Source organism: Cetorhinus maximus, chromosome 22, assembly GCF_964194155.1.
Source record: "Cetorhinus maximus chromosome 22, sCetMax3.hap1.1, whole genome shotgun sequence".
Lineage (NCBI taxonomy): Eukaryota > Metazoa > Chordata > Chondrichthyes > Lamniformes > Cetorhinidae > Cetorhinus > Cetorhinus maximus.
In genome coordinates this window covers 57,451,729-57,478,118 of record NC_135900.1, presented here as the reverse complement: position 1 = coordinate 57,478,118, position 26,390 = coordinate 57,451,729, and the positions used below count along the sequence as shown (strand labels likewise).

Sequence of the window (26,390 nt, the reverse complement as noted above, 5' to 3'; positions counted from 1 at the left end):
CCTTTTTACCTATTTTCCCATTACACTTTAGCCAACCTTGTCTTTTTATTCCCTTGTAATTGTTTTTACTTATGTTTAAGACAATAGCTTCAGGCCAAAATTTCATACCCTCAAAATGAATGTGAAATTCTATCATGTTATGATCACTCTTGCCTAGAAGATCTTTCACTATTCAGTCTTTAATTAATCCTGTCTCATTACACGTTACCAAGTCCAAAAAGCCTGTTCCCTGATTGGTTCCAGAATTGTTCCAAGGAAATGCCCAGAATACTTTCCATGAACTCATCCTACAGGCTACCTTTGCCAATTTGATGTTTTCAAACTAAATGAAGATTAAAATCTCCAATTGATTATTGCAGTACCTTTCTTACAAGCCCCCATTATTTCTTGATTTACACTCCATCCTACAGTGTAGCTACTGTCAGGGGGTAGATTGTTATTGTATAATTATATTCCTAATGGTAGTATAGCAAAGTATCGCATTTGAAACGAAAATTTCAGATAGTCTGTTCCATTCTAAAAGTATATCTAGTTTGCCTCAACGTGTTATTCAAACTGTTCAGCATGGCTGTTCATGCCATACATGGATTCCTGCCCAGACTATAATCCTTATTCAAATCAACAAAATACCTAGTTACACAAAATGAATAGAGGAATGTGATAGATTGAATCCATTCACTTTTGCAGAGATGTTCAACAATTTGCCCAGTTACTGAAGCTGATTAGAACAATTGGCCAGTTCTTTTGCAAAGACAAATATCTTCTAAACTACACAACTTGTTCACTCTCAAGAAGGTCCTCAAAAATGATAGATACATACTGCCTTCTGACATATTTCATGGTGCACGTTATTGAGCTAAGATCCACACCTCTTGCCAAGTTGGGCTCAGATGTTACTTGTTAATGAATTTGAAAATCAATGCACAGTTGCTATTCTTGGAAAATTCCCAATCTAGGAAGGATAGTGTATCTAATTGCTAAAAATGGAATACAATAATATGAATTTAGGCTGTTGCCTCTTATTCATTTTTCACATCAGAATAATGAAATATAATTATGCTGTAAGAGTCATCTGAGGTAATTGTTGCCTGCCATGATGAGGTTGTCAGTAATATTACCAGTTCTACTAATAGCTGAGTTTTGTAACCATGTGCTCTATAGACACTGAAGAGGACTATTGAGATTCAAGGTATCTACTCAGTTGTACACCCACATTTCTCAACTGTCATGTGTGGATCCCTGTTGTGCTGTTAATCCAGTCTGAAATGTCTCAGGAGGAGGGTTTGTTAGCAGATAACATGAAACACCCATTTGTCACAAAATAAATGAGTCCACATTAAAAACACATCTGTTATCCATTTGATTAAGTCAATAGGTTTATTCACCACAGTACAGCACGTACAGACATGATATAGATGAAGTAAGACACCAGTGACTTATTCAGTTGGTCACAGCATGACACATCCAGCTGGTGCTTTGTTTATTTACAGCATTTTTTAACCATTGATATGTGCATGCTCTTGCACCATGAGCCAAGTTGCATTGATTACCAGATGTCTTATGACATATTATTTCCACAAGATGCATCATCAAAGCTGTACCCATCTCCTCTCTGACTTTTTGTATGTGCTCTAATTGAAAATAAGTTATATCTATCCATATATTGCAAAACCTTTACAAAATTGGAGTGGTCAGTATATGAATTATAATATATAAATTATACACTGGAATAGTAGTCTTGGAACTAATATTATTACCAAGATGTGTATAAATAAAACCATAGATTGATAGAATGATAGAGCACAGAATAAGGCTATTCAGCCCACCGCATCTGTGCCAGCACTTTGGTAGAGTTCTCCAAAGGATTCTACACCCCTGCTTTAACTCTACCTTCATCACTTATTCAAGCAGTACATTCCAGATTGAAACAACTCGCTACACTAAAAAAAAGTATCCTCGTGTTGCCTCTGGTTCTTTTGCCAATCACCTTAAATCTGTGTCCCCTGGTTACTGACACTTTTGCCATTGGAAATAGAGTAAATAAGGAGAAACAACTAAAAACCGTTACGGTTTTGAATAACTATTATTCACCTCTCAACCTTCTCTACTCTAGGGAGAGCAGCCCAAGATTCTCCATTATCTCCATATAAATGAAGCCTCTCATCCCTGGTACCATTCTAAAAATCTTCTCTGAGGCCTTGACATCCTTCCTAAACTGTCTTGCCCAGAATTGGACACAGTGAGCAGAATTTTATCTGCCAAGGCAAGTTGGGTGCGGGTGCTGAAGGGTCAGGAATCCAACATGATCATGTCCACTTATAGGTTTAACTGGGGTTCGTTTGTAGGTGAGTATTGAATGCTACTGGAGCTGTCGGGTAAGTAATTTCAATAGGGAAGCAGGCAATTAATTGCGGATTTGACCCAAGATTCTTTTTTAACGGACACTGAACAGGTTTCCCAAGCTGTGTGACACTTGAAAGATCACCAAGGCAAGAACACAGCAGGGAGTCATTATTCATTGAAACTGCGGGCCGGAAAACCTTTAAACATTAAAAGCGCACAGCTGTTGGGCTGTCTATGTGAAAGGTTTGTACTCACAGGACTTGTTCAGTAAGCCAGATTTCACTGCTTCACAGGTGATTTCCAATTTATTGGAAGCCATTTCACCAACTTTGGGCTTTTCTCACCTTGATCAGATATTGCCTGTTGTCAGTTTTCACTGCAGCATGGGATCAGCTTGTGCAGCTATACCTTGGACCTCTGATGAGGAACAGGAAAAGCAGCTCTAGCTGCCTTCTCAGCCACACATGGCTCCACAAAGCAGAAGAAATAGAGATGAAAATCCAGCTCTAAGGAGGTGAGACCCCTAACACAGGATCTACAGGCAAAGGATCCCCTTCTTCAACATGTCTGAGCACTAATACCTCGCCAGGCTCAGACTTTCATGATCCTTTTCATTATCCTTTTTCTGTATTTTAACACTGGGTCTAAATTTCATGGAACCAGCAACTTTTCCTCTGGAACCTGCTCCCCTTCCAATGACCGGCAAGCTGAAAACATTAGATCGAAGGGAGCCAAACATATTTTTGATGAAGGTAAGAAGGAACAAGACTCATACAGTAAACCAGAGCCTGTTTTTTTGGTTGCCATCTCTGTTTAGCACCATTGAGAAGTTTATATCAGCAGGCCTTAAATTTGTAATAATGGTTCCATGTGCTCAGGCACATAGGTAGGCAGCCCAGAGGAAATTGTTATGGTATTCCCAATCCCCATCAGTGGCCACCCTAGCTTCTCTTCATGAAGCTTCTTTGCACAAACTTCTCAACACTTACTAACTTCAAAGGTTTGTGTGCATACACCCCTAAATCTGTTTCTGCACCTGCTTGATACATAGGCACATACATCCTAGGTATTATTACATATTAGACCCCTCACAAAATAATCAAGTTTAAAGAATATGTATGTTTTGTTGTTGACCCCTGTAAGAGAAATCAGTGAGTTTGGTGCTTGTACCTGTGGTGCTGCTAGAGACTTGGATTTGACAGCTCCATGGAGCTCATTAACCTCATTGGCTGGTTTCAGGGTGAACTTATCTGCTTGTCCAAATGGTTAAAAGCCCTTGGAGATAATCTCTTCTGGTTTAACAACAGTAAATAACTAGTACATCTTCGAGGAGAGCAATCGTGGTTGGTGGATTTCTAGTATAAAAATTTGCAAAGAAATTGTTATGATCTCCTTAGAGATGGATAAAAAGATATTTGAAATTCCAGTGACTGACTGCAAGGATCACATGACAAGATTTCAAGTTTTAAGACTTTTACTGTAACAAACAAACTAAAAACAACACTGACTAAATGCTGTTTTTGTAGGCAACTGTCATGAAGCCATTAATGTACATAATGTTATTGGAATTTTTTTTTTTAAATAGAGGTTTAGTCTGTGGGTGTGTCTTTGTGTGTCTTAAAATGGATTAAAGCCAGCTAGCCTAGGCGCTTTGATGTATAGTAGTTTTGAGATGTAAACAGTAAGGTAGAGCACATTTGCATTTTGTTGGATATAGCACTCAAGAAGGGGAGTGAAATCTTGCACCTAGCTAGGAGACACCAATCAATGTTTATATTACTAATAAAATTGGGACTATGAAAGAGGTTTTATTGTTAGAAGAGGTGGAGTTCAAAGAGCCTGGTGATACAATGAGAATTTGCATTCAAGGAGAAGTGCTAGGTATAACAGAAAGCAGTTTTGTGTGTGCAGAGCAGAGGCATGAAACATCAAAGCAGCTGTAAGCCTACAACTCTGCAAAGGAATCAAAGTGAAAGGAACCTCATTTTGACTTTGTAAGGTGAAAATGCTATCTCTGCAACCCAGATACCCAAGCTCTTAAGTTGCAGGCTTGAGTGTACATAGTGAGCAGCCAGCTCAGCTGGAATGGATGCACCACCTGAAGGCGTATTGTCACACCCTTTCCAACACTACTCGGATAATCCTAGAAAGTAGAAATAACTTCAAACTTCTCTTCACTATTGTATCACCCAATCAACCCCCACTGGACCTACCATCCAGAATTTTCATCGTCTATATTTTCATGCGAGTGAATCTGATGTGTGGACATTTTTTTTCTGCTGTTACAAATCTTTATTCATTGGTTTTAAATTCTTCAGCTCCCTGAGGCAGCTCTCCGCCTTCAGCGAGCTTTCATTCCACACGCCCCCGCACCCGCGCAGACTTCAGCGCTCGCCCTCCTCCCGCCCCCCACCCCGGCAGTGCCGAGCCTTTCAGCGTGTGTTTCACACTGGCCAGCATGAAATCACGGTCAGAGGCAGATTGTGGTCGGCAGTCCATTCCCTGGACTCCCGCAGACCTGGAAATTCTACCCACAGTGTTGTTAAGTTGCCGATTATTGTCAGTGGTCCAAAAAACAGCAGGCAGAAGACTGTCAGATTTGCTGCAGGAATATTAATGCTGCTGACAGAAATATCCAGCTGAAGTCAGCTTGTCTGTCCACGAGTTAACCAGTAAGAATGAAGCAGGACCTCCTTATGGTTGCAGTACACTCAAAACAAAAATACCTGTTTCTCCCTCCATGGATTGGAAGCCTGACTATGTATTCTTTGTCTTTCAGGTAATTCTTTATCCAACTCCAAACAGTCCGAAGACACCAGAATGGCACAAGATGGTCATTCCAAAAAATAGCCAAGATTCGGAATTGAAAATAAGACTAGATGTGAGGATGGATAAGCCTCCAAACATGAAGCACTGTGGGTAAGTCTTACATTAAAAGCAGTTCTGGTAAGTTTTGAGAAAATCTGTACATTCTCAGGCAGAGCTGACTTTAGGTATGTGAATTCCATTGAGGGAGGGGAGAGGGCTAAACCAGTGAGCAAAGAGTTTGCATTATGATCAGCATACGGTCAATAGCAGCCAATGTTAGGGATTCAGCAATTCCTTGTTACAGCTTAGGGCTTTTGAAAGTGTGGTCAGTGGATCACTGGTGGTCCTTGAGGGTCCTCCAAGTGTTGTTTTTTATTCTTTTATGGGATGTGGGCATCACTGGCCCTGCCAGCATTTACTGCCCATCCCTAGTTGCCCTTGAGAAGGTGGTGGTGAACTGCCTTCTTGAACAGCTGCAGTCCCTGTGGTGTAGGTACACCCACAGTGCTGTTAGGGAAGGAGTGCCAGGACTTTGACCCAGCAACAGTGAAGGAACGGCGATATATTTCCAAGTCAGGATGGTGAGTGGCTTGTAGAGGAACTTCCAGGTAGTATTCCCATGTGTCTGCTGCCCTTGCCCTTCTAGATAGTACTAATTGTGGGTTTGGAAGGTACTGTCTAAGGAGCCTTGGTGGGTTCCTGCAGTACATCTTGTAGATGGTACACACTGCTGCCACTGCGCATCGGTGGTCGAAGGAATGAATGTTTGTGGAAGGGGTGCCAATCAAACAGGCTGCTTTGTCATGGATGGTGTCAAGCTTCTTGAGTGTTGGAGCTGCACCCATCCAGGCAAGTGGAGATATTCCATAACACTCCTGATTTGTGCCTTGTGAACAGGCTTTGGGGAGTCAGGAGGTGAGTTACTCACCACAGGATTCCTCGCCTCTGACCTGCTTTTGTAGCCACAGTATTTATATGGCTAGTCCAGTTCAGTTTCTGGTCAATGGTAACTCCCAGGATATTGATAGTGGGGGATTCAGTGATAGTAATGCCATTGGACATCAAGTGACGATGGTTAGATTCTCTCTTGTTGGAGATGGTCAATGCCCGGAACTTGTGTGGCACAAATGTTAATTGCCACTTGTCAGTCCATCCCTAGATATTGACCAGGTCTTGCTGCATTTGGACATGGACTGCAGGGTGATCCAAAATGAAAGCCACTGACAAAAAATTCCAATACTGAGGCCATATTGGAGAACAGACCAGAATGTTGAATCCCACTACTCACATGAATCACACAACCGGACTGGCTCTCACATGCATGGCTGGGCCATCATGAGCACGAGCAACAACAATATAGTTTTATAAAGCAAGGTTAATGTCCCTGATTGTGTTTGATTAATATAGATGTAAGACCAGTATTAGTTTCTCAGAAGAAAATTATTGTGATGATTTTATAACATATTAGAATGTTTCAAATCAACATTTGCAGCCTGAATGTTTTAATAAGAAATTGTCTATACTTCTGATTCTGGCATGAATGAATTACTTATGATATTTAATAAAAAAAACACAAATTTATTACATTCAGTAGTGAAAAAGCAGTGAAATATTCATAGTTATCATAAGTTCCCATTGATTCTGATGATTATCTCCTCTATGGCAAGTGAAAGCAGATAGGCAAGGCACGGTAGGTGGTCCGTGGGGTCTCTTTCCCTGTCTATGTGGCCCACGATGCAAAATTTGAGGACCACTGGTTTAGGGTGCACGTAAAATCTTAAAGGTAGGTTGTTACTCAGAAGATTACATGTAGCACTGGAATTGGGAATTGCTGTCCTCTCCCACACATACTCCTGCTACAAGCATTTATCATTGATCAGTATGAAAAGACTGTAGAACATATTAATCTGTGATAATCAGCTTAATCAACTTATCAGCCGACTATCCATTTATAGATAGTGACAGAAAGCAGAAGTTGATCTGTGATTTGACTGTTGCTATATTGTCATGTGATCCTCCCTGCACTAATAATGTTCACTGCATGTAAGTAACCACTTTAAGAGTAATCTGTACATGCAAGGTTCATTTTAGATTTTATTATGTAGGAGCCAGAAACAGAAGAATTTTTATTTCATTAATAATACAGGATACGAGAATTGAAAAATAATCAAAAGATGTCAGACAAGAGAAGGGATGAGTGGTTAGGTTGGGGTCTTCCACAGTCATGAGAGCAAACAATAAGAACAGTTTGGTTGCACAAAGTAACTGGGTTAACTATCGAACAGTAAATACCAGCTGGGAATGTAGATGTGGGAAACACTTTTTTTTGTTTCCAAATCTAATTGTGTTTGACGGCAGCGGTGAATCACAGGGTGGTTCTGCCTGGGATGCATGACAGGGAGTTATAGTTTCAAGAAAATAAATCAAGGAACATGGCATCAAATTGCCTACAAGTGTCACAGATGTAAGTGAGTAATATGTCTGCTTCATATTGTAGGTTAGAATTGCAGCACAAATAGGGCATGTTGTTATAAAATTGACCTTTTAAGTGGTAATTTCTAGTAAGTATTTTTAAAATATAGCTCAGAATGAGCCTGCATTCCCCCTAACTTAGTCTACTGCATTCGTTGCTCCCAATGCGGTCTCCTCTACATTGGAGAGACCAAACGTAAACTGGGCGACCGCTTTGCAAGAAAGACCCAAACCTCCCTGTCGCTTGCCATTTTAACACTCCACCCTGCTCTCTTGCCCACATGTCTGTCCTTGGCTTGCTGCATTGTTCCAGTGAAGCCCAACACAAACTGGAGGAACAGCACCTCATCTTCCGACTAGGCACTTTACAGCCTTCCGGACTGAATATTGAATTCAACAATTTTAGATCTTAAACTCCCCCTCCCCCCCATCCCCACCCCGTTTCCTCCCCCTCCCTTTTGTTTTTTTTTGTTTTCAATAATTTATATAGATTTTTCTTTTCCCACCTATTTCCATTATTTTTAAATCTACAACTAATACCTTGTCAATCTTTCCACCCCACCCCAACTAGAGCTGTACCTTAAGTGTCCTGCCATCCATTCTTAATTAGCATTTTTCTTAGATAATATCACCACCTTCAACACCTCTTTGATCCTTTTGTCTGTGACATATTTTGATTATCTGCTCCTATCACTGCTTGCTTGTCCCTACAACCACCCCACCCTCAACTTCTCTCCCCCCACCTTAAACCAGCTTATATTTCACCCCTCTCCTAACTATACTTCAGTTCTGTTGAAGGGTCGTGTGGACGCGAAACGTCGACTCTTTTCTTCTCCACTGATGCTGCCAGACCTGCTGAGTTTTTCCAGGTAATTCTGTTTTTGTTTTGGATTTCCAGCATCCGCAGTAGTTTTTTGTTTTTATATCTGCTTGATGCTTAATGTTTCTAGGCGTAAAACACAAATTATTGGGCATAGAACTAAGTGGACATCCCCTGTTAAAAGTAAACATAGTGCAGGTTTTTAGTGTGTGTTACAACTAACACTGAAAAGACCATCAAACCCCAATGGCTCTTTTTATCTTTGGCATGTCAAATGCATAGTGTGGTACAGTTTTGTCAGATTTTACTTGGGCTAATAAATACACACTGACTGCAGTTGGCAGCTATAGACCTGTGAGTTACAGAAATAATTGGAGTGTGTAACAGAGTGCAGAGCTGAAGCCCAGTGAGATTACTGTACGTTTGCTGTTGCTTTGAAACTATAAGTGGGGATGGATAGAACCATTGTCACCATTATAACCTTAGAAACATCGGCTAGGGCTGAGGGAGAAGCAGACTACTTTCTTCCCGTTTCTCGTAGAGCCTACCTGAGAGTTACTTAATTGGGCCTTCCAGAAGGACATTTATTGCACTGAACTAGGCTTTCGGCTTTCCTGCAAAAAGAGCTTTTTACAGTTCGCAAAATGTGGTTTACACCCGCTCAACGAAAAAGCTGTATAATTTGAACCTTGCCCTTTTCACAGCAAATTTCTTTTTTCTCTACGGTGTGTGGCACAAGGTGCAGGAAGTAATTAGAATTTAACCTGACCAGTGAGTTTTACATGTTGCCTGGTTTTTCTTCTTCCAGGCTGCTGCCCTTGTTCACACTGGCTGGCTGTCAGGAAGCACTAGGGGCTGCCCAGACATGAATCTCCTCCCCCACCTCTAATTTTTCTTAATGCCTGTGGGCTGAATTCGGTGGTTCCACTGAGTTCCTCCTCAGTCAACACAGCTCAGATTGGGAACTGAGCAGAGCAGGATTTAAATATTCCATTTCTTCTCTGACATGCAGAACATTAGCACACGCATAGGGTTTTAAAGAGCTCTTGAGTTAATAACTGCATTGGCATCAATTCACACCCTTTATCCTGTCTGGCTTACAAACTCATTCTGTTACTGCAACACTATCCATGTATAAATAAGACATTAAAATAAAAATAGCTGAGAACCAATTGTTAGTCAGAGCACTTTGCAGCTGTACGGGCAGAATTTTTCGCTGAGTGGGTGGGTGCCTGCCCAACCCGCTTGAGTGTAAAATAGTGTGTGATGACGTCGGGCGAGCGTCCCGACATCATCGCACACTCGCGCTATATTTCTGTCGGCAGGCGCACATTGGAGTTGGAGCCACACCCACCATCAATTACGAGGCGAATTAAGGCCATTAAAAAGACAATTAAGCTAGGGCAAAACGGGCAGGCGGACAGCTGACAACTTGCTAAACCTCATCCAAGGGCGGGATAAAAAGGATCAGCGACATTGTCAATGTGAGCGGTGAGTAGTTTTGGAGATAGTTTGCTGCTGGTGGCTCATTGGTACTTGGCAGCTTCATCTCTGTTTGGGCTTCATCAGAACATGTGGGCCCTTCCAGATATCAGGCAGCCTTCCATTACCCTGGTAGTGGGGATCATGGTCTCCGCAGGTGGCACCTCCTCTGAAGAGAAAGAGAGGGGCAGAATGGAGAGGAGGCCAGGTGTCCCAATGCAGCCTCCAGGGGAGAGACCTGTGGGAGAAGAGGCGCAGGCACAAGGGGGGGCAGGGCCAGCTGGCAGTCCAAGGTGGAAGGGGCTGCAGAAGATGCCACTATTCTGCTGCCAGGGTTCACAGGCAGTGATGTAGCTATCTCAGTACATCTGAGGTGCAATGCTGAAGGAGGCTCCGCCTCTTAAGGGAGACCATGACCTCCATTTGTCAGACGATCCTGCCTGAGATCAGCTCCAACTGTGTGGGTGGACACCCCATGCCAGTGGCTCTGAAGGTCACAGTGGCCCTCAACCGCTATGCCTCCGGCTCTTTCCAGGAGTCAGTGGGGGATCTGTGGGGAGTCTCCCAGTCAGCTGTCCACAGTCATGTCAAGCTGGTCACAGAAGCTCTGTTCAGGCGGGTACTGACTTTTATTCTTTACCGTACCTGTGAGGCCAGCCAGTCTGAGCAAGCTGGAAGCTTTGCAGCGATTGCTGGGTTCCCCCGCGTCCAGGTTGCAATAGACTGCACACATGTGGCAGGTCAGCCGGTTGCCTTCGTCAACAGGAAGGGCTTCCACTCCATGAACGTGCAGATAGTGTGTGATCACAGGATGCTGATTCTGCAAGTCTAGAAGGTACCTAGGCAGCTCCCATGACTCTTACATCCTGAGACACTCCCAGGCACTGAGGCTCTTCAGTGCTCCAGCCCGGCTGGTTAGATGACTGCTGGGTGACAAGGGCTATCCATTGAAAAGGTGGCTTATGATGCCTCTCCACCCAAGAACAGAGGCAGATCAGCATTACAATATGAGTCATGCCTCCACAAGAGTGGTGGTAGAGAGGACCATAGGTCTTCTCAAGATACACCTCCGATGCCTGGACCATTCAGGGTGTGCACTACAATACTGCCCAGAGCGGGTGTCACTGATGGTGGTTGCGTGCTGCACTCTCCACAATCTGGCACTGGCAAGGGGGCACCCACTGGAGGGAGAGGATCTTGATGGGCCACAGAGGATGAATCCAGTAGTGAGTCAGGAGAGGAGCATGGTGAGGAGAATACTGAGGGCATGGAGGCAGGGCTCGGTAACCTCCAGGGAGGCAGGGACACCTTGATCCAATGCTCCTTCAACTAGGCTGCCAAAGATCTGCTTCCACCTCATGCCAGGGCTGCCGTCTCCATCCCAGATGTCTGAAATGACCCTTTCATTTGCACCCAAAGTCCACTCAGTGCCTGTGCAATAAAATATCGAGCCACTCATGTCCAGCATTACATACTGGCGTGCCCTACACCAGAAAGAAAAAGGTGAAGCATACTCAGGCCATGAGAACCAAAGCAAATTTAATGTTATTGTCACATTGAAAGCATAATGATGCCACCATCACTGGCGTTGATGTATACAGCAGCAGACATATAAACCAAACATAAACGAACAGAAAATCACCCGTGAATCATCCCTCTTGTGCTCAAGTCCAGCCTCTGACTGCTGACGCCCTGGGCACGCTCTTCCTCTGCATGCACCTCAAGTGAGTGTGAAATGCCCGCACTGATGTGCACCAACATTCTAGCCGGTGATCTAATGCCCACTGAGGCGCTGGTATCTGCGCTGGTGCCTGGTCAGAGAGCGGGTGTGACGCAGGTGAAGATGAAGCCCAGTGGTCCTCTGGTATCAGGGGTGGCCCTTCGGGGTCCAGAGAGCATGTGCATGCTGGCAAATCTAAGCGAGAACAAGGACATGTCATTAGTTAAAGTCATCACACTGTCACTGTGCATGCCAGGCACCCTGGTGACGCAATGGAGATCTGCATCATGGTGCCATCGTCTTTCAATGATCAATGGGGATTCCAGGTTTGAAGTTCCCATCAATGAAGAGGCTACACTAGAATGGTTGCACAATCTGAAACTCTCACCTCTGTGCAGTGCACTCTTACCTTCATCTGGCACCCCCACCTCTTCGCGCCCGGTTCACACGCAGTATGCTGGTTCTCCAGCTCTTGGGTGTCCTGCTCAAACCTGGTCAGCAGCAGCAGGTTGTGCAGGCCTCTGCCTGAACGTGACCTCTCCAGTTAATTATGGCTTGTCTTCTTCTGAAAGGACAGAGGAGCATTGATTAGTTCACTCTCTACCTGCAGCTCCATTGCAGCCTGGCCATCCCCAGCTGAGGAACACCTCACATGGCTCATCTGAATTGTGGCACTCAGCCCAAGCAGCCAGGGCTCATCCTTGACCAACTCAGGCGTCACTGACAGTTGGTACTGGGACTCTAGCACCCCTGAGGTCCATGGGGCAGGCCACACCTTAACACTTCTGCACACTGACCCATGCCAACACAGTAATCACCCTTCCTGAGCGCAGCAGGTCATTGAAGCTCTTCCGGCACTGCACCCATGTGCACCGCACCACATCATGGCCACTGATCTGTGCCGCAACGTCCTCCCATGCCCTCTTGGTGAGGCACGGTGGCCGCCTCCTCCCAACTCTGGGGACAAGGGCTTCATGGCAACCACCTCCCCCAGAAGGACTGTGAGGCACCCATTAGAAAAGCAGGGGGCTGAGTACCCACCCAACCTGCTCTCCCGCCTGGCATCTCCAGCCGCACTCGACTCCATAACTTAAATGTTGATGAAGTAGAAGAGACGTTCTTCCATGGCAGCCTTCAAAGGGCTGCCTGTGCTGTTTTTAAACTGACAGGCCCCTGCCCCCGCCCGGCCCTTCCCAACCAGTGGGAGCTGCGTTTCACGCTGGGTGGGCCTTAATTGGCCCGCTAGCGTGAAATCACAGTCGGGGGGGCCGATTGCAGGCGGCAGGCCATTTCCCGGCCGATCCTGGGCCTACCAACCGCACCCGTCCGCCAAACTGGAAATCCTGCCCTATGTGTTGGAGCAAGGGAGCTGAATTTGTGAGATTACAACTGTGTCTAAATTCAGCTTCCTCACTAATGCACGGTTACGGTGACATAGTGACTGAACTAATGGTGGTCCAGTTTTCACGGTGTCGAGCTTAATAACTAACCCAAGCCAGTTCACTCAATACTGGCATCAGCACTCAAATATTTTAAAATTAACTATGTGATGAGACAAACAAGGGGTTGGGTGGCGGTGGGAGTATTAAAATTTATTGTAGCAGTTTAATTTATAGGATTTGTGATGAGGAAGTTCCCTCTTTCTATAATAATATTTACATAATTTCCTGTTTATTATACATGGTTACATGAAAAATAAGTCACTGAATAACATTAGCCCTGTTTGGCATGATGACCATGTGTGGTTGGGCTCATCAGCAACTTAATATTGCCAGATTGGAGGAAGCATATTTTGTAAGCCGCTTGATAAATACTGTACACAGCACGGACACCTAATGCCATCCTTTTTCCACTCAACAAAAAGAAATCTGTTGAACTGATTGACTGATTAATTGAGCAATGGGATGGTTCCTGCATCAATGATCAGCCGGCTGTTTTGGTTATCAATCCTGCGCCGTTTCCTGTTTCTGCCACTTCATAATTCTCAAGCCACTTAATTTTGTCTCTATAATTGAGTAATACAATGTATTATGATTCGAGTAGAACAAAATGTTCATGTCCCTAGGAGGTTTTGTTATAAATATGGCCCTATAAATGAGGGAAACAACTTAAAATCCATTTTTCTGTCAATCTTCCTGTATTGTCATATGGTGCAGATCATGAGCTTTGTCCAGAAATCAATTTTGAAAACCGCTGATGCAAAAATTACAGCCATCCACAATGTGTTGGCCAGTGATGGAAGATGTAGTTGTAGTGAGGGATATTCAACCCCCATTTTTTATTGGAGGGAAGCATAGAGAGGAATACTCAGTAACTTTATCAAATGGTTTACCTAATATAATTAAGATAAGCTATCACCTGCAATCTTGTACCGCCTCATTATTGGCCCTTCAGCCGCTGGAAACAATTTCTCTTTATTTACTGTAACTAAACCATTTATCATTTTAAATATCTATCAAGTCTCCTCTTAGCCTTTTTCTGCTCAAAGCTTCTCCATTCTGTCCACATAACTGTAATCTTTCATCCCTGTAAGCATTCCAATATGCTTCTGTACCCTATCCAAAGCCTTTACGTCCTCTCTAAAGTGTTGTGCCCAGAATTGGACACAATACTCCAGCTGGGGCTAAACTAATGATTTATATCGATTGAGCATAACTTCCTTGCATTTCTGCACATATATTTCTGCACTGAATTTTATTTGTTATGCGTAGGCTTATTCCATCAGCCTGTCTGTGTCCCCTTGAAGTTCCCTTAAAAACTGTTTACTACACTTCCAAGTTTCATGCCATCTGCAATTTTCATAATTGCTTCCTGTAGCCCCAAGTTTAAGTAATTAATGTATATCACAAACAACAGTGATCCCAGTACTGAACCCTGGGGAACACCACTATATACCTGCCTCCAGTCTGAAAAATAGCCATTCACCACAACTCTGTTTTCTATCCCTTAGCCAACTGCCTTTCCATGCTGCTTCCCCTTTTATCCTATGGGCTTCAATTTTGCCAACAAGCGTAATATGTGGTACTTTATCAAACAGCTTTTGAAAGTCCCTAGTTCCTTCCCATTATTTGGTGGCCTATAAAATATATCAAGTAATGTAATAGCTCCTTTATTGCTTCTCAGCTGCACGCAAATGGGTTTTGTCTTTGACCGTTCAAGAACATTCTTGCTTTCTAGCACTGTAATCTTTTCCTCATTCAAAACTGCTGCTACTCCTTTTTTCCCTTCCCTACCTTTCCTGAATACCCTGTATCCAGGAATATCAAGCATCCAGGAATATTAAGCATCCAAAGCTTTTTTTTTTCAGACGACTATAATTTATAGCCACTACATCATATTCCTATGTGGCTATTTGCAGCTGCAGCCCACCTGTCTTATTAACCACAAGTTGTGCATTTATACTCATGCACTCCAAATCTAACTTAGACCTCTTCGTATTTTCTATGATTGAACCTAATTCTATATTATTTCTAACTCTGTCTCTTCCAGTTCCCTGTGCACCTTGTTTTGCCTTTTTACTGCTAGATTTTGGTGCCCAAATCCCTGCCAAATTAGCATAAATTTTCCCCACAGAACTTGTGAACCTGCCCATGAGAATTTTGGGCCCAGCTGTTCAGGGGCAGCCTTTCCAACTTGAACAGTTTCCTCTTGCTACTATCTGATTCCCAGGAATCTGAAGCCCCCCCTCCTGCACCACGTTCCCAGCAACCCTTTAACCTGCCACATCCACCTATTTCCACTAGTATGTGATACTATGGGTAAATCCAGAGATTACTACCTTTTGTGGTCTTGCTTTTTAATTTGCTCCCTCGCTCCTGAGTTCAGGACCTCAACCCTCCTCCCCTCTAATGTTGTTGGTTACGACATGGACCGCAGCTGCAGGCCCTTCCCCTCTCAACCCCAAGCCCCTCCCCTCTCCCTTCGAATGTCACGTCCCTCCTTTTGTACCAGGGAGGCAACATGCCAATTCTGTTCCCCTGAATATCAAATCTCCAATTAATACTACACTCCTACACTTGCTGTGGACCCCGCCCCCCCAACCCCGCCACCCACCCACCCACCTGTGAAGCCCTTCGCCTTGCTTGTGCTAGGCCAGGACTCCTTTGAAGTGTCGTCACTATTAATGTTGAATATTAGTTCTGAGAGTGTCGTGCTCCCAGAGGATTCCTGTACTCCACTGACTGAATAAGGCCCAACACTACTGAGGTTGCATTATTTTTGGTTTAAATTTCGATTGCTATCAGAATAATTGTACAAATTGTTAACAATTGAATGATGTATGAAGGTGGACTGTTACCCCAAAGCTTAAATAGATACTTCTGGGCAGCACCATCTGATGCATAGGTTGAGCATTTACCTGTATCTGCAGCCATAGAAAGTTGGGAAGCAGGGCCTGAGACAGCAAAAGGCAATGTTTCTGAGTTTGTGCCACTGAATAAAGGTATGGCCTTGCCCACTGACAGTGCACATTAGAAATATGGATTTCATGGCCTTGGGTTTCTTTTAGGCTTTTAAGCATGGGCAATGCACTGCAATTTCCTGATGTGCACAGTGGTCAGGAAAAGCCTCCTGCTGGCAGATGAATTAGAAGAATGACCCGTGAGGGATTGGAAACAGAGCCTTTGACTTCTTCTTCATGATATGAAGCATTACTGAGGTCAGGCAAGTGCATATCTTTGGACAACTTGGTTTGATTGCTTTGCATTTTGTCAAGAACTTAAAAAGGAACTGGTAAAATTATCAAAAAGCTATTATAAGTCAAGAGACCAAATATGACCTAAGGATGCATCTTAAGTTACATGAACTGCAACAAAAAAAATCAAGATAAGGAGAAAGCCATTTCAAGCATTATTTTATAATTGTTATAAGTTCTTAGTGTGTTGACTACAGCATCATCAATCACAATGTTATTTTAGAACCAGTGCTGTAGAGAAGATTGTTGAAGCTTTCCTTTGGTGCAATTAAATGACAACCATACATTAAGGGTCAGAATTTGCTGTAGAAATAACAGTGAGGCTGGTATTTACATAGCAATTGGACAGCAGCTTCTGATACATGCAGTTAAGTGCAGAAATTTGCAAGTTTCTGTTCCAGGTATGACATTCCTGAAAAACAGCATCTCGCTGTCTGGCTCACCATTTAAATACATTGAATGGCAGGAGGTTGCTGTGCCTACCTCAGAGCATAGACAAAACTCCTGGGAAAAAGTTAAGGCTTAACCATCCTAGTTTCACTACCCTTTTAATGGTGTGGCAGGTCTCATATCCAGCCAATCATCCTCCCTAGCATTGGAAATTAACTTTTACAAATGTGGAGTCTCATTATTTCATCAGACTTTAATTATTGCTGACTTTAAAAAGAAATTAAATTTTTATCTTTTTTTATCTCTCTTAATCATTCTTTTTTCCTCTATTTGTACAGTTGCTTGTCTTGATCATACAAGTCCCTCTGATTTACAACAAGTTCCAGTAGAAAATCCCACAGAAAGTCTATCAGAAAGTGCACATGTAACAAACAACTGGCATCATTTTTTTTGCCATTGAGAGTGATATCTGACCAATTGGGCTGGATTTAATTGGAGCAGTAGTGGACCCGTCCATCACCTAGAGAGCTGGTGACAACACTGCCGCGGCTGTTCCTGGCTGCCCCATTGCGACTAAAAGTCTATCAGGCACCCACCTGGTCAGTATCAGGATTCCTAGGTCCTGCAGGGCGGATGTTCCGCCTCCAAGAGTTGCCAGCCAATCAAAGGACAGCAGCTCTTCAATACAAGTGGCACCACAGAGAATGGTGGCTACTGCTGGTACTGCAGCAGTCCCTTGGAGGAGGAACAACCATGGAGACCTGGAACTCCACAGGCTGCTGATAGGTCCCCCCAGGCCCACCTATCAGCTTGTCCACATGGGCCCGTTAATTAGCCACTTAAGTGATGCAGTTGGGCTCCAGGTGGGGAAACCATTCTTGACTCTTTCCCCTGTCTTCCCCCGCCAACCCTGGGGACTTAATTAGGGGGCTCTTAACCCTGTGCCATCCTGCCCAGTTTTACAGCCCCTGTTGCTGCTACCCAGTCCGCCACCTGGAAGGGGAGGTGGGGACATTAAATTCCAGCCATTATTGCTGAAAAAAGGTGATGTGCTGTCAAAGCTTTTTGTTTTGCACTCAACAGGACAGTTTTGCAAGATACCAAATCTGAAGGGAACAACAATTTATACTGCATGAAAAGAGGATGCTGATTAGTTGGCAGGAGGACTCTGATTGGTGGAGGCATTGCCATGGAGAATGTACAAGGAATAGTTAATTGACATGTGCCTTCGGCTGTTGACAACAGGCAAAGTATTGACAATACTCAACCAGCCTATGTTTGAAAAGCTCAGAACATAGTGTCCAACATTAGCTGTGATCCTGTGATTGGACAACACTTGTAGACAATCCTGATTGTGCTAAGAATTATAGTGACAACAAATTTAAGGTTATCAGTCGGGATTGCAGTGTGTCTCACTTATACATGCTAGAAGCTACATATATTCACGCACTGGGCACTGTCCTTTGCAAACAGAAAGAGCATGTCTCTTTTTTTTCAGCAATAATAGGTGAAATTTAATGCCCTCCTCCAGGAAGCATATTGGGATACATCAACAGGGGCTATAAAACTGGGCAGAATGGCATAGGGTGAAGAGCACCCTCCCCTCCCTCCATTTAAGTCCCTGATTTTGGAAGGGGGGGGTGGGGGTAAGAGTCAAGGATGGTTTTCCTGCCTAGAGGCCAATTGCATCCCTTAAGTGACACCTTTTTCAATTAAACAAAAGTTTGGGGGACAGCCATTCCCTGGTTCATTCCCCATGACAATGTCTTGACCGATCAGAGTTGACCTGTCTGGTTGAATTTAAACAAAACCTTGGCAGTTGACTGTTGCCTGGTTCATTCTCTATGGCAATGCTACTACCAATCAGAGTCTTCTTGCCAACCAATCAGCACCCTCTTCTCATGCAGTATAAATTGTTGTTCTCTTTAGATTTGGTATTCTTACAAATCTGTCCTGATCAGTGCAAGACAAAGAGCTTTGAAGCATGTTTCTTTTTTCAGCAACACTCAAGTTCTGTCCACCCATTATGTTTATTGCCTATTGCAACTGGAAGCCAAACTTCTTTGATGGATAGGACATATCTTAGAAAAATGCTCCAACTGAACTAAATTCACAAATAATCTATTATTTCACAAGTGACGACTGAAGAGGAAACAAACAAGAAAGCTATAGTGGGAATTAAACCTTCAGGAGGTCCAATGGGGTATCATATATGTCAAGCTAATGGGGTACCCTGGGTCCCACCCCGTCAGTGCAGATTGAGCCTGACCCTGCCGGAGCATCCAGGGCCTCACCCTGTCCCTGTCGGGATGCCCTGGGCTGGCCCATCCTATGTCTGAATGAATAAGCTTTGTGATTTGATCATTTTTTAATTCATCAGTGTTCTGTATAAGTACAACATGGCAGGTTTCACTTTGGCATAAAGCGTTTCTTTGTTGCAGGAAAGAGGAAAATCAGGGAGAGTGGATTACACACCCCTGTAGCCCAGCCAATTTTTGCCTGTTAATGCAATGGACAGAAAGTTGAGTAAGCTGCATTATGGAAATGCAATCCTCATTGTCCAATTTTTCTTTTTACCATCCCTCAGGCAATGCTTTATGCCCAAGTGCCTGAGGGGAAAACCTGATGGAACATTGCCAATCTGCTTATGTATTCTTCAAGAGTGAGAAATATTGTGCTAATAACGCCTCTGGAAAACAGTACTGTATTACCATGAACATGGCTCTTAGTCGCTCCAAGGAGCGTCAGCGCTGATAGACCTGGCAGTCATTCTCTTTGTGTGACAGTTTTTTATTATTTTAATTTCTATTCATGATTAACAATACATGGCAAACAATTTCTTTAATGGTTTCTTTAATCTGCAGATGGCTGCAGGGCAGGCTGGGCAGCTGCTGAATGGTTGTTTATGCTGGAATTACAGTAAACTGTGTTGCCCGGCACTCTACCAGCTGGAAGCTCTAGTAACCAGAATTTCTGAAGGCTTGATTTTTTTAAAAAAGAATTTCAGTGTTCAGATAATGCGCTCTTGAAAAAGCTAATAATTAAAACAACAGATGTAAATTTGCAGGAGTTGTTCTTGAGTTTTACATTCAAATTATTAAATTATTGGGTCAGTTTTGGTTATCGTGCCTGAACGAAGATATACCACACCCTGCCTTGAGTCTAGAGTAATGCAATCCCCAATAACCAACATTTTTGTTTAACCAGCACCACCTGTTCCCTGAGCATGCTGGATAACAAAGACTTTACTGTACCAAATTGTACCACTCACTGTGATGCCAACAATGATGTTTTACCTCTTTTACTCATTCAGCTATTGATCGCATAGCAGCCTAAACGGAAAGGCTTGATAACACTGGAGTAATCGCAAGAGATGACTACGTTATCCTGCATGAGCATTTTTTTAAAACAAGGAACCCATCCTTCTCTGAAGTAACATTAAACTGCAAATACTGCATTTCTGCCTGTCTGTTTAACGCAACCAGCTTATCTCTCTTCATGCACCTTCATATCATGGCGAATGTTCATGGCAGGTTCCAGCTGATATTAATGTCATTCAGAGGAGTCTTCCAAGGTAGAGGGAGTGGGGGCAGTAGGAGAATCCTGTGCTGCCTGTAGCAGCTGGGAGTGCAAAGTTATATGGCAGGATTTTACCCTCTTCTGAGATATATACCGACTCTGCTTGGCCCCCACGTTGACTGGAAACCAGTTTTCTGTTTTGCGTGTCATCAAGTAGTCTTGGGATGTTGGTAGGATACCCACCATATATTGGCAAACAGAATGTCTTCACTCTCTCTATCTACACCTTTAAAAAAGAAATTCCACAACCAAAGGCAGGGAAGTTAACATTCAATCCCCCAAGGCTCCTGATATGAACCTCCAAATCAACTGCCTATTGAAGGGGAGGAGACCAGGATCCAAAGTGCACGCAAGAGGAGGCAGCAAGGGGAGATACTGGGGTGAATTGTCACTTTAACTGCAGGGTGGCAGATCTGCCACCCATTTTACACACTACCTACTTTTCAGTTCCATTGAAGTTAATAGAAAAAAAGCATGGGCCATTGTGTAAAATGGTTGGCTGATCTGCTACTGCCCTTTTTCTGCCAAGTGGAAAAAATGAAAATAAACCCTACAGTGTCTTAAGGCAGTGGTAAGGTTGATGCCAAATATGTTTTAAGCAAAATGTTTTTGCCGCTGACAGTGTATACGGGGAATGATTCAGGAAGTGTGGAGGAATCATTATAAAACAGGAGCCTTGATAGTTATGGAGGAGAACTGCATGTTAGCAAGCAATGAGTTGAGTTTGTTACCAAAGGGAAGCCATAATGACAGGACCCATTTGTCAGTGGGCATCAATCTTAGTCACCAGATGGCCTATCACGTTCTCCATTCTGAGTGTTTTTCTCCTTCCCCTCCTGTGCCAAGGCCTCAACTATTTACAATCTACATACATGTCTTGGTTTCTGAAGGGACCAAGTGTATTACAGACAAATTTTCTGACAATATAATGATAGGCGAGAAAGCAAGTTGTGAGGAGGACACAAAAAGTCTGCAAAGAGATATATGTAGGTTAAATGAATTGGCAGATGGAGTATAATGTGGGAAAATATGAGATTGTCCACTTTGGTAGGAAAAATAGAAAAGAAAAATATTATTTAAAATAGAGAGAGACTGCAGAGCGTTGTGGTACCAAAGGATCTGGACGCCCTCTTATATGAAACATAACATTAGCATGAAGGTAATTGGGAAGGCAAATGGATTATAGGCCTTTATTTCAAGGGGGATAGAGCATAAAAGTCGGGAAGTCTTGTTACAACTGTACAAGATGTTCATGAGACCACACCTAGGGCGCTGTGTACAGTTTTGGTCTCCTTATTTAAGGAGGATATACTTGCGTTGGAGGCAGAGAAGGTTCACTAGGTCGATTCCTGGATTGAAGAGGCTGTCTTATGATGAAAGGTTGAGCAGGTTGGACCCATACTCACTGGAGTTAAAATAATGAGAAGTCTTATTGATTTTATGATATTATGATCTTATTGAAACATATAAGGAGGAGGCTTGACAAGGTAGAGGCTGACATGATCTTTTCCCTCATGGGCGAAACTAGGGTCGCCCATTTAAGATGGAGATGAAGAAGAGTTTCTTTTCTCAGAAGGTCATCAATTTTTAGAATTCTCTACCCCAGAGAGCTGTGAAGGCTGAGTCATTGAATGTGTTCAAAGCTGAGATGGACAAATTTTTGAACTATAGAGGAGTCAAGGATTATGGGGAACAGGCAGGAAAGTGGAGTTGAGACCAAGACCAGGTCTGCCATGATCTTACTGAATGGTAGAGCAGGCTCAAAGAGCAGTATGGCTTATCTCTGCTTCTATTTCTTTTGTTTTTATGTTCTCCACCCCTTGCTACACAGCCTTTGGACAGCTTGACAGCCACTGGTCTATGCTTATCATCGATAGAACAATCTTTCTGCTAGCAGGGGAATAAAATGCAACCAATCAGCTTCAAATAACATCAATTGTACTGGTAATTGGACATTTTGTTTGATTAACTTGAATTTTAGGGGAACATTTGGAACACTCTCAGCTCCTGGCAGTGATTATTGACCACCCCTTCAAAATAACCTAGGCCGTAAAATGCAGTGGGACACTCTAAACTCCATTGACTTCAGCGGGAGTGTAAAATCCCGCTGCCGTAAAATTCCGCCCCCAGCCCCCTTTAACAGTTTGAACGAATCGGGAGAGTGCAAATTGTTTACAATTCATTGGGAGAACTGTATATATGACAGATTACGACTGGAAATTGGTGACAGGCTCTTAAAAATGGCCTGATCTGTCTCAAATACACTGTGAAATTAGATGTTAAATAATGCAGAATGATGGAACACCTAAGATATTCTTGCTGTTTTTCGAGATTCTCCATTTGGTTTTGGTGCCATCCATAAGATTCTATTCTTAATATCTGTCTCAAGAAGATAACTAGAACAACTCTGCTGTAAGGACACTGGCATTAGTACTTGGACAATGATATTTATCAGTGGACACTTGACAAATCCTTAATCACTCACTTTAATTCCTCAGCAAGGCACTGCCTGGGGTTTACCATCTAATCTATGCTTGGAATAGATCTTGCCTAAATGCCTTATACCTCCAATCTCCCATCAGAAAATGCACGAGCTACTGAGTGAACGAATTAACTCCTTCTTGCCAATTCATCAAAAAAGAAGCCAGACCATAAAGTCAGGAAGTAGCATTTCTTAAGCAGTGCTAACACTTAACTCTATCCAAGTAATTAGCATAGTTAATGGCTAAATGACAGAATGAATAACAGAAATTGCTAAAATGATTCTGCCCTGTCTTGGTAATTCAGTATTAACTGGCTTTCTCGGTACAATTTGACTTTTAAAATTAGTGTCTGGAATTAGCATAAATTGGTGAGATTAATTTCTATTGATAGCAGACAAATTAGACAGCAAAGTTCATTGAACAGAAGAAATCTATATGGTTGTAGTTAGCAATGTTTCTAAAACTTTCATGATCATGCCTTCTTGCTGAGAGATCAGTCTTTCTATAGAGGTGGTATGATCTTTCCCCTCTTGGATCTTATGTCTCCAAGTAACCATACTTCCTGCACTGTAGCTGTATCAGGATTAATTGGCTTAAATCTTGCCCCCCTGAGGCTTGAACGTCTAAATGACCCACTTATTTCTGGCTGCTACAGCTGCAAGATTTAAACTGCTGTAATCAGTCAATCAATCTCTGCCTATCTCTCTCTGTCTGTGTGTTTGTTTGCCTCTTTCTCCGTATGACTCTCCCTCTTGATCCCTTTCTCTTCTCCCTGTCTTTCTTTCTCTGTCTCTGTCTTGTCAGTGAATAAGGGTTGACATTTAAGGCATATACTTTAGGCAATTTTCTTTAAAGGCTGCTAAAATGAGGACACAACCCTTAATGCATTTTCTGGCAGGGCCATTAAGGAAGATAGTGAGCTTGTCCATTCAGGTGAAATACCTGCATTCACTAATTAAACTAAAAAAAATGTTGGCATAAGTATAAAGTGAGGAATGTCAATGTTTTGATAAAATGATTGAATGGAGTAATGCATGCTGTAAGAACAGAATGCTCAAATGAAGAAATAATAAACTCTGTGTGAAGCAGAGATATCAGCCTGATGCCAGCCAGCCCAATGTCACACTGTGTCACATTCTATACAACAAAAACTGACCTCATCAGCGTCCAAACAGCAGCCAGTGAAATCTTGGCAAAAGACTTTGCTGTCTTTGCAAATGCTATCAGTTCATAAGAGCTGAAACTGTTTTCTTTTGATGCAAGTGAAACCAGAAAATACTGAAAATACACAGGAGATTATGGAAAGTAAAAGATAGTGAGTTCCTCAATAGAAACATGGGCAAGGGAAAAGGTGAGTGAGAGAGCACAGCAGGTAAATGCCAGGTCAGGGTTGCTGAGTGCTGGCAAATAAAAGCAGTTACTGGGATAAGTGGTTGACGAATGGTTTATAAAAAGTTAAAAAGAAGTCCAAATTGGTGGATGATAGATAATGACCATCTCAGTGAGGCAGAACAAAAATAGCTCAGCACAACATAGGAAATGCACTCAAATACCTTAACACACATGCAACTTGGATAACTACCCCTATTGTTTCTGAAGCCTTTGTTGAGTTTGGTTGGAAGAGGGTAAGAGGCCAAAGGTGGAAAGGTCAAAGGGAGAGGAAAGGTAGAAGCTCTGAGCCACAGATGTGAGGGTTAAATTTTCCAACACAATGGAGATGTTCAGAAAAGCAGTCATCCAATCCACACTTGGTCTCAGCAAAAACAGGAACAACTTGACCTTTAATGTAATAAAATGTCACAAGGCACTTCACAGGAGTACTATAAATCAAAATTTGACACCAGGCAATTTTAAGACAGACGGCCATAAACTTGGTCAAAGAAGCAGGTATTAAGAGCATCTTAAAAGAGAAGAGAGGGCTAGATTGTTGGAGAGGTTTAGGGAGAGAATTCTAAGCTTAGGGCCTAAGTTGAAGGCACAGTCACCAATGGTGGAACACGTAAAATTGGGAATGCTCAAGAGACCAGGATTAGAGGAATACCAATATCTTGGAGAGTTGTGAGGCTGGAGGAGATTACCATGGTGAGGCCATATTTAAAAACAAAGATGAGAATTTTAAAATTAAGGCCTTGCTTTACAGGGAGCTGATGTAGGTCACCAAACTTAGGGGTTGATGGGTGAACAGGTCTAGGCTCAAGTAAGGACATAGGGAGCAGAGTTTTGGATGATTTTAAGTTTATAGAGGGTAGAATATGGGAAGCCAACCAGCAGTACATTAAAATAATTGTTAGAGGAAATGAAGCTGCAGATGAGTTGAGCAGGGCAGATTCATAAGAGCATAAGAAAAAGGAACAAAAGTAGACCATTTGGCCCCTTGAGCCTATCCCTCCACTGTTCCTCCATTCAACAAGATTATAACTGATCTTTTACCTCACCTTCCCCAACTATCCCTTATTTCTTAATTCCCTTAGAACTTAAAATCTGTGAACTCTTTTCGTGAATATACTTGATGATGTTAAGGAGGTGCAAATGGGCAATCTTAGTGATGGCGCAAATATGTGGTTGCAAGTTCACCTTGGGGTCAGATATAACACCAAGGTTGCAAACAGGTTCCTCAGCCTCAGACATTTGCCAGGGATAGGGATAGAGTTGCTAGCTGGGGAATGGAGTTTGTAGTGGGAACTGAAACAATGGCTTTGGTCTTCCCCATTTTTATTTGGAAGAAATTTCTACTCATTCAGTACAAGCACTCAGATAATTTAGCAACAGTGGAGGAGTTGAGAGACATGGTGCTGAGGTAGAGCTCACATGTCAGCATACATATGAAAACTAATGGCGTACATTTGGATGGTGTCACTGAGGAGCAGGAAGTAGGTGAGAAATAGGAAGGGGTCAGAAATGGATCCTTGGGGGACACTAAAGATAACAATGCAGGAGTGGGAAGAGTAACCATTGCAAGTAATACTCCGGTTACTTTAGATAGATAAGAATGAGGTTAGTGCTGTCCCACCCAACTGGGCAACAGTGTTGAGGCCTTGGAGGAAGATAGTGTGGTCAACTGTAACAAAGACTGCAGGTAGGTTGAGAAGGATGAGGAGACATAGTTGACCTTTATCACAGTCACAAAGGATGTTATTTGTAACTTTGATAAGGGCCCATTGTGGAGAAGAATACACCGTGAATAGCAAATATAGGTTTGGAGGAAATGCATGTTAATTATTGCCTCGAACAGAGGGACTGGTGGACTATGGTCAGTGGATTGGGAAGAGGAGACTGAGCAGGTGTTATCTCTGTTATGGTTGCTTGAGATAGTGCTACAGAAAGGGAACTCAGAAGCTGGAGTGATGAAAAAAAACAGGATAAGAGCATTAATGAGGGAATGGCCTTTCTGCAAAGCAGAGAGCAAGAAGAAAGGTTGTGAGATCTTGTTGGACATGGTCAAAATGGATGATAATCTGTTGTATGCTGAGACTAGTGGGTTGAAAGATGAGTGTTGTGTCTTATGCCTGGGAAATATTAAGAAATCGCTTTCTATGTGTGCAACAGGAGTTTTATTTACAAGTGCTTCTAAGAAGCCTGCATTCTTGCTTCAGCTTAGCT

At 42.9% G+C, this 26,390-nt stretch overlaps 1 protein-coding gene across 3 annotated transcripts in view; it reads left to right on the top strand.

Annotated features, from left to right (window-relative positions):
- cadps2 (Ca++-dependent secretion activator 2) overlaps positions 1-26,390 on the top strand; it is a 782,646-nt gene that overhangs the window by 432,989 nt on the left and 323,267 nt on the right. For all 3 annotated transcript variants that reach the window (XM_078568371.1, XM_078568372.1, XM_078568373.1), the window contains exon 8: positions 5,123-5,262. In XM_078568371.1, the coding sequence (XP_078424497.1) occupies positions 5,123-5,262 (140 nt within the window). The remainder of the gene's footprint in view (positions 1-5,122; positions 5,263-26,390) is intronic.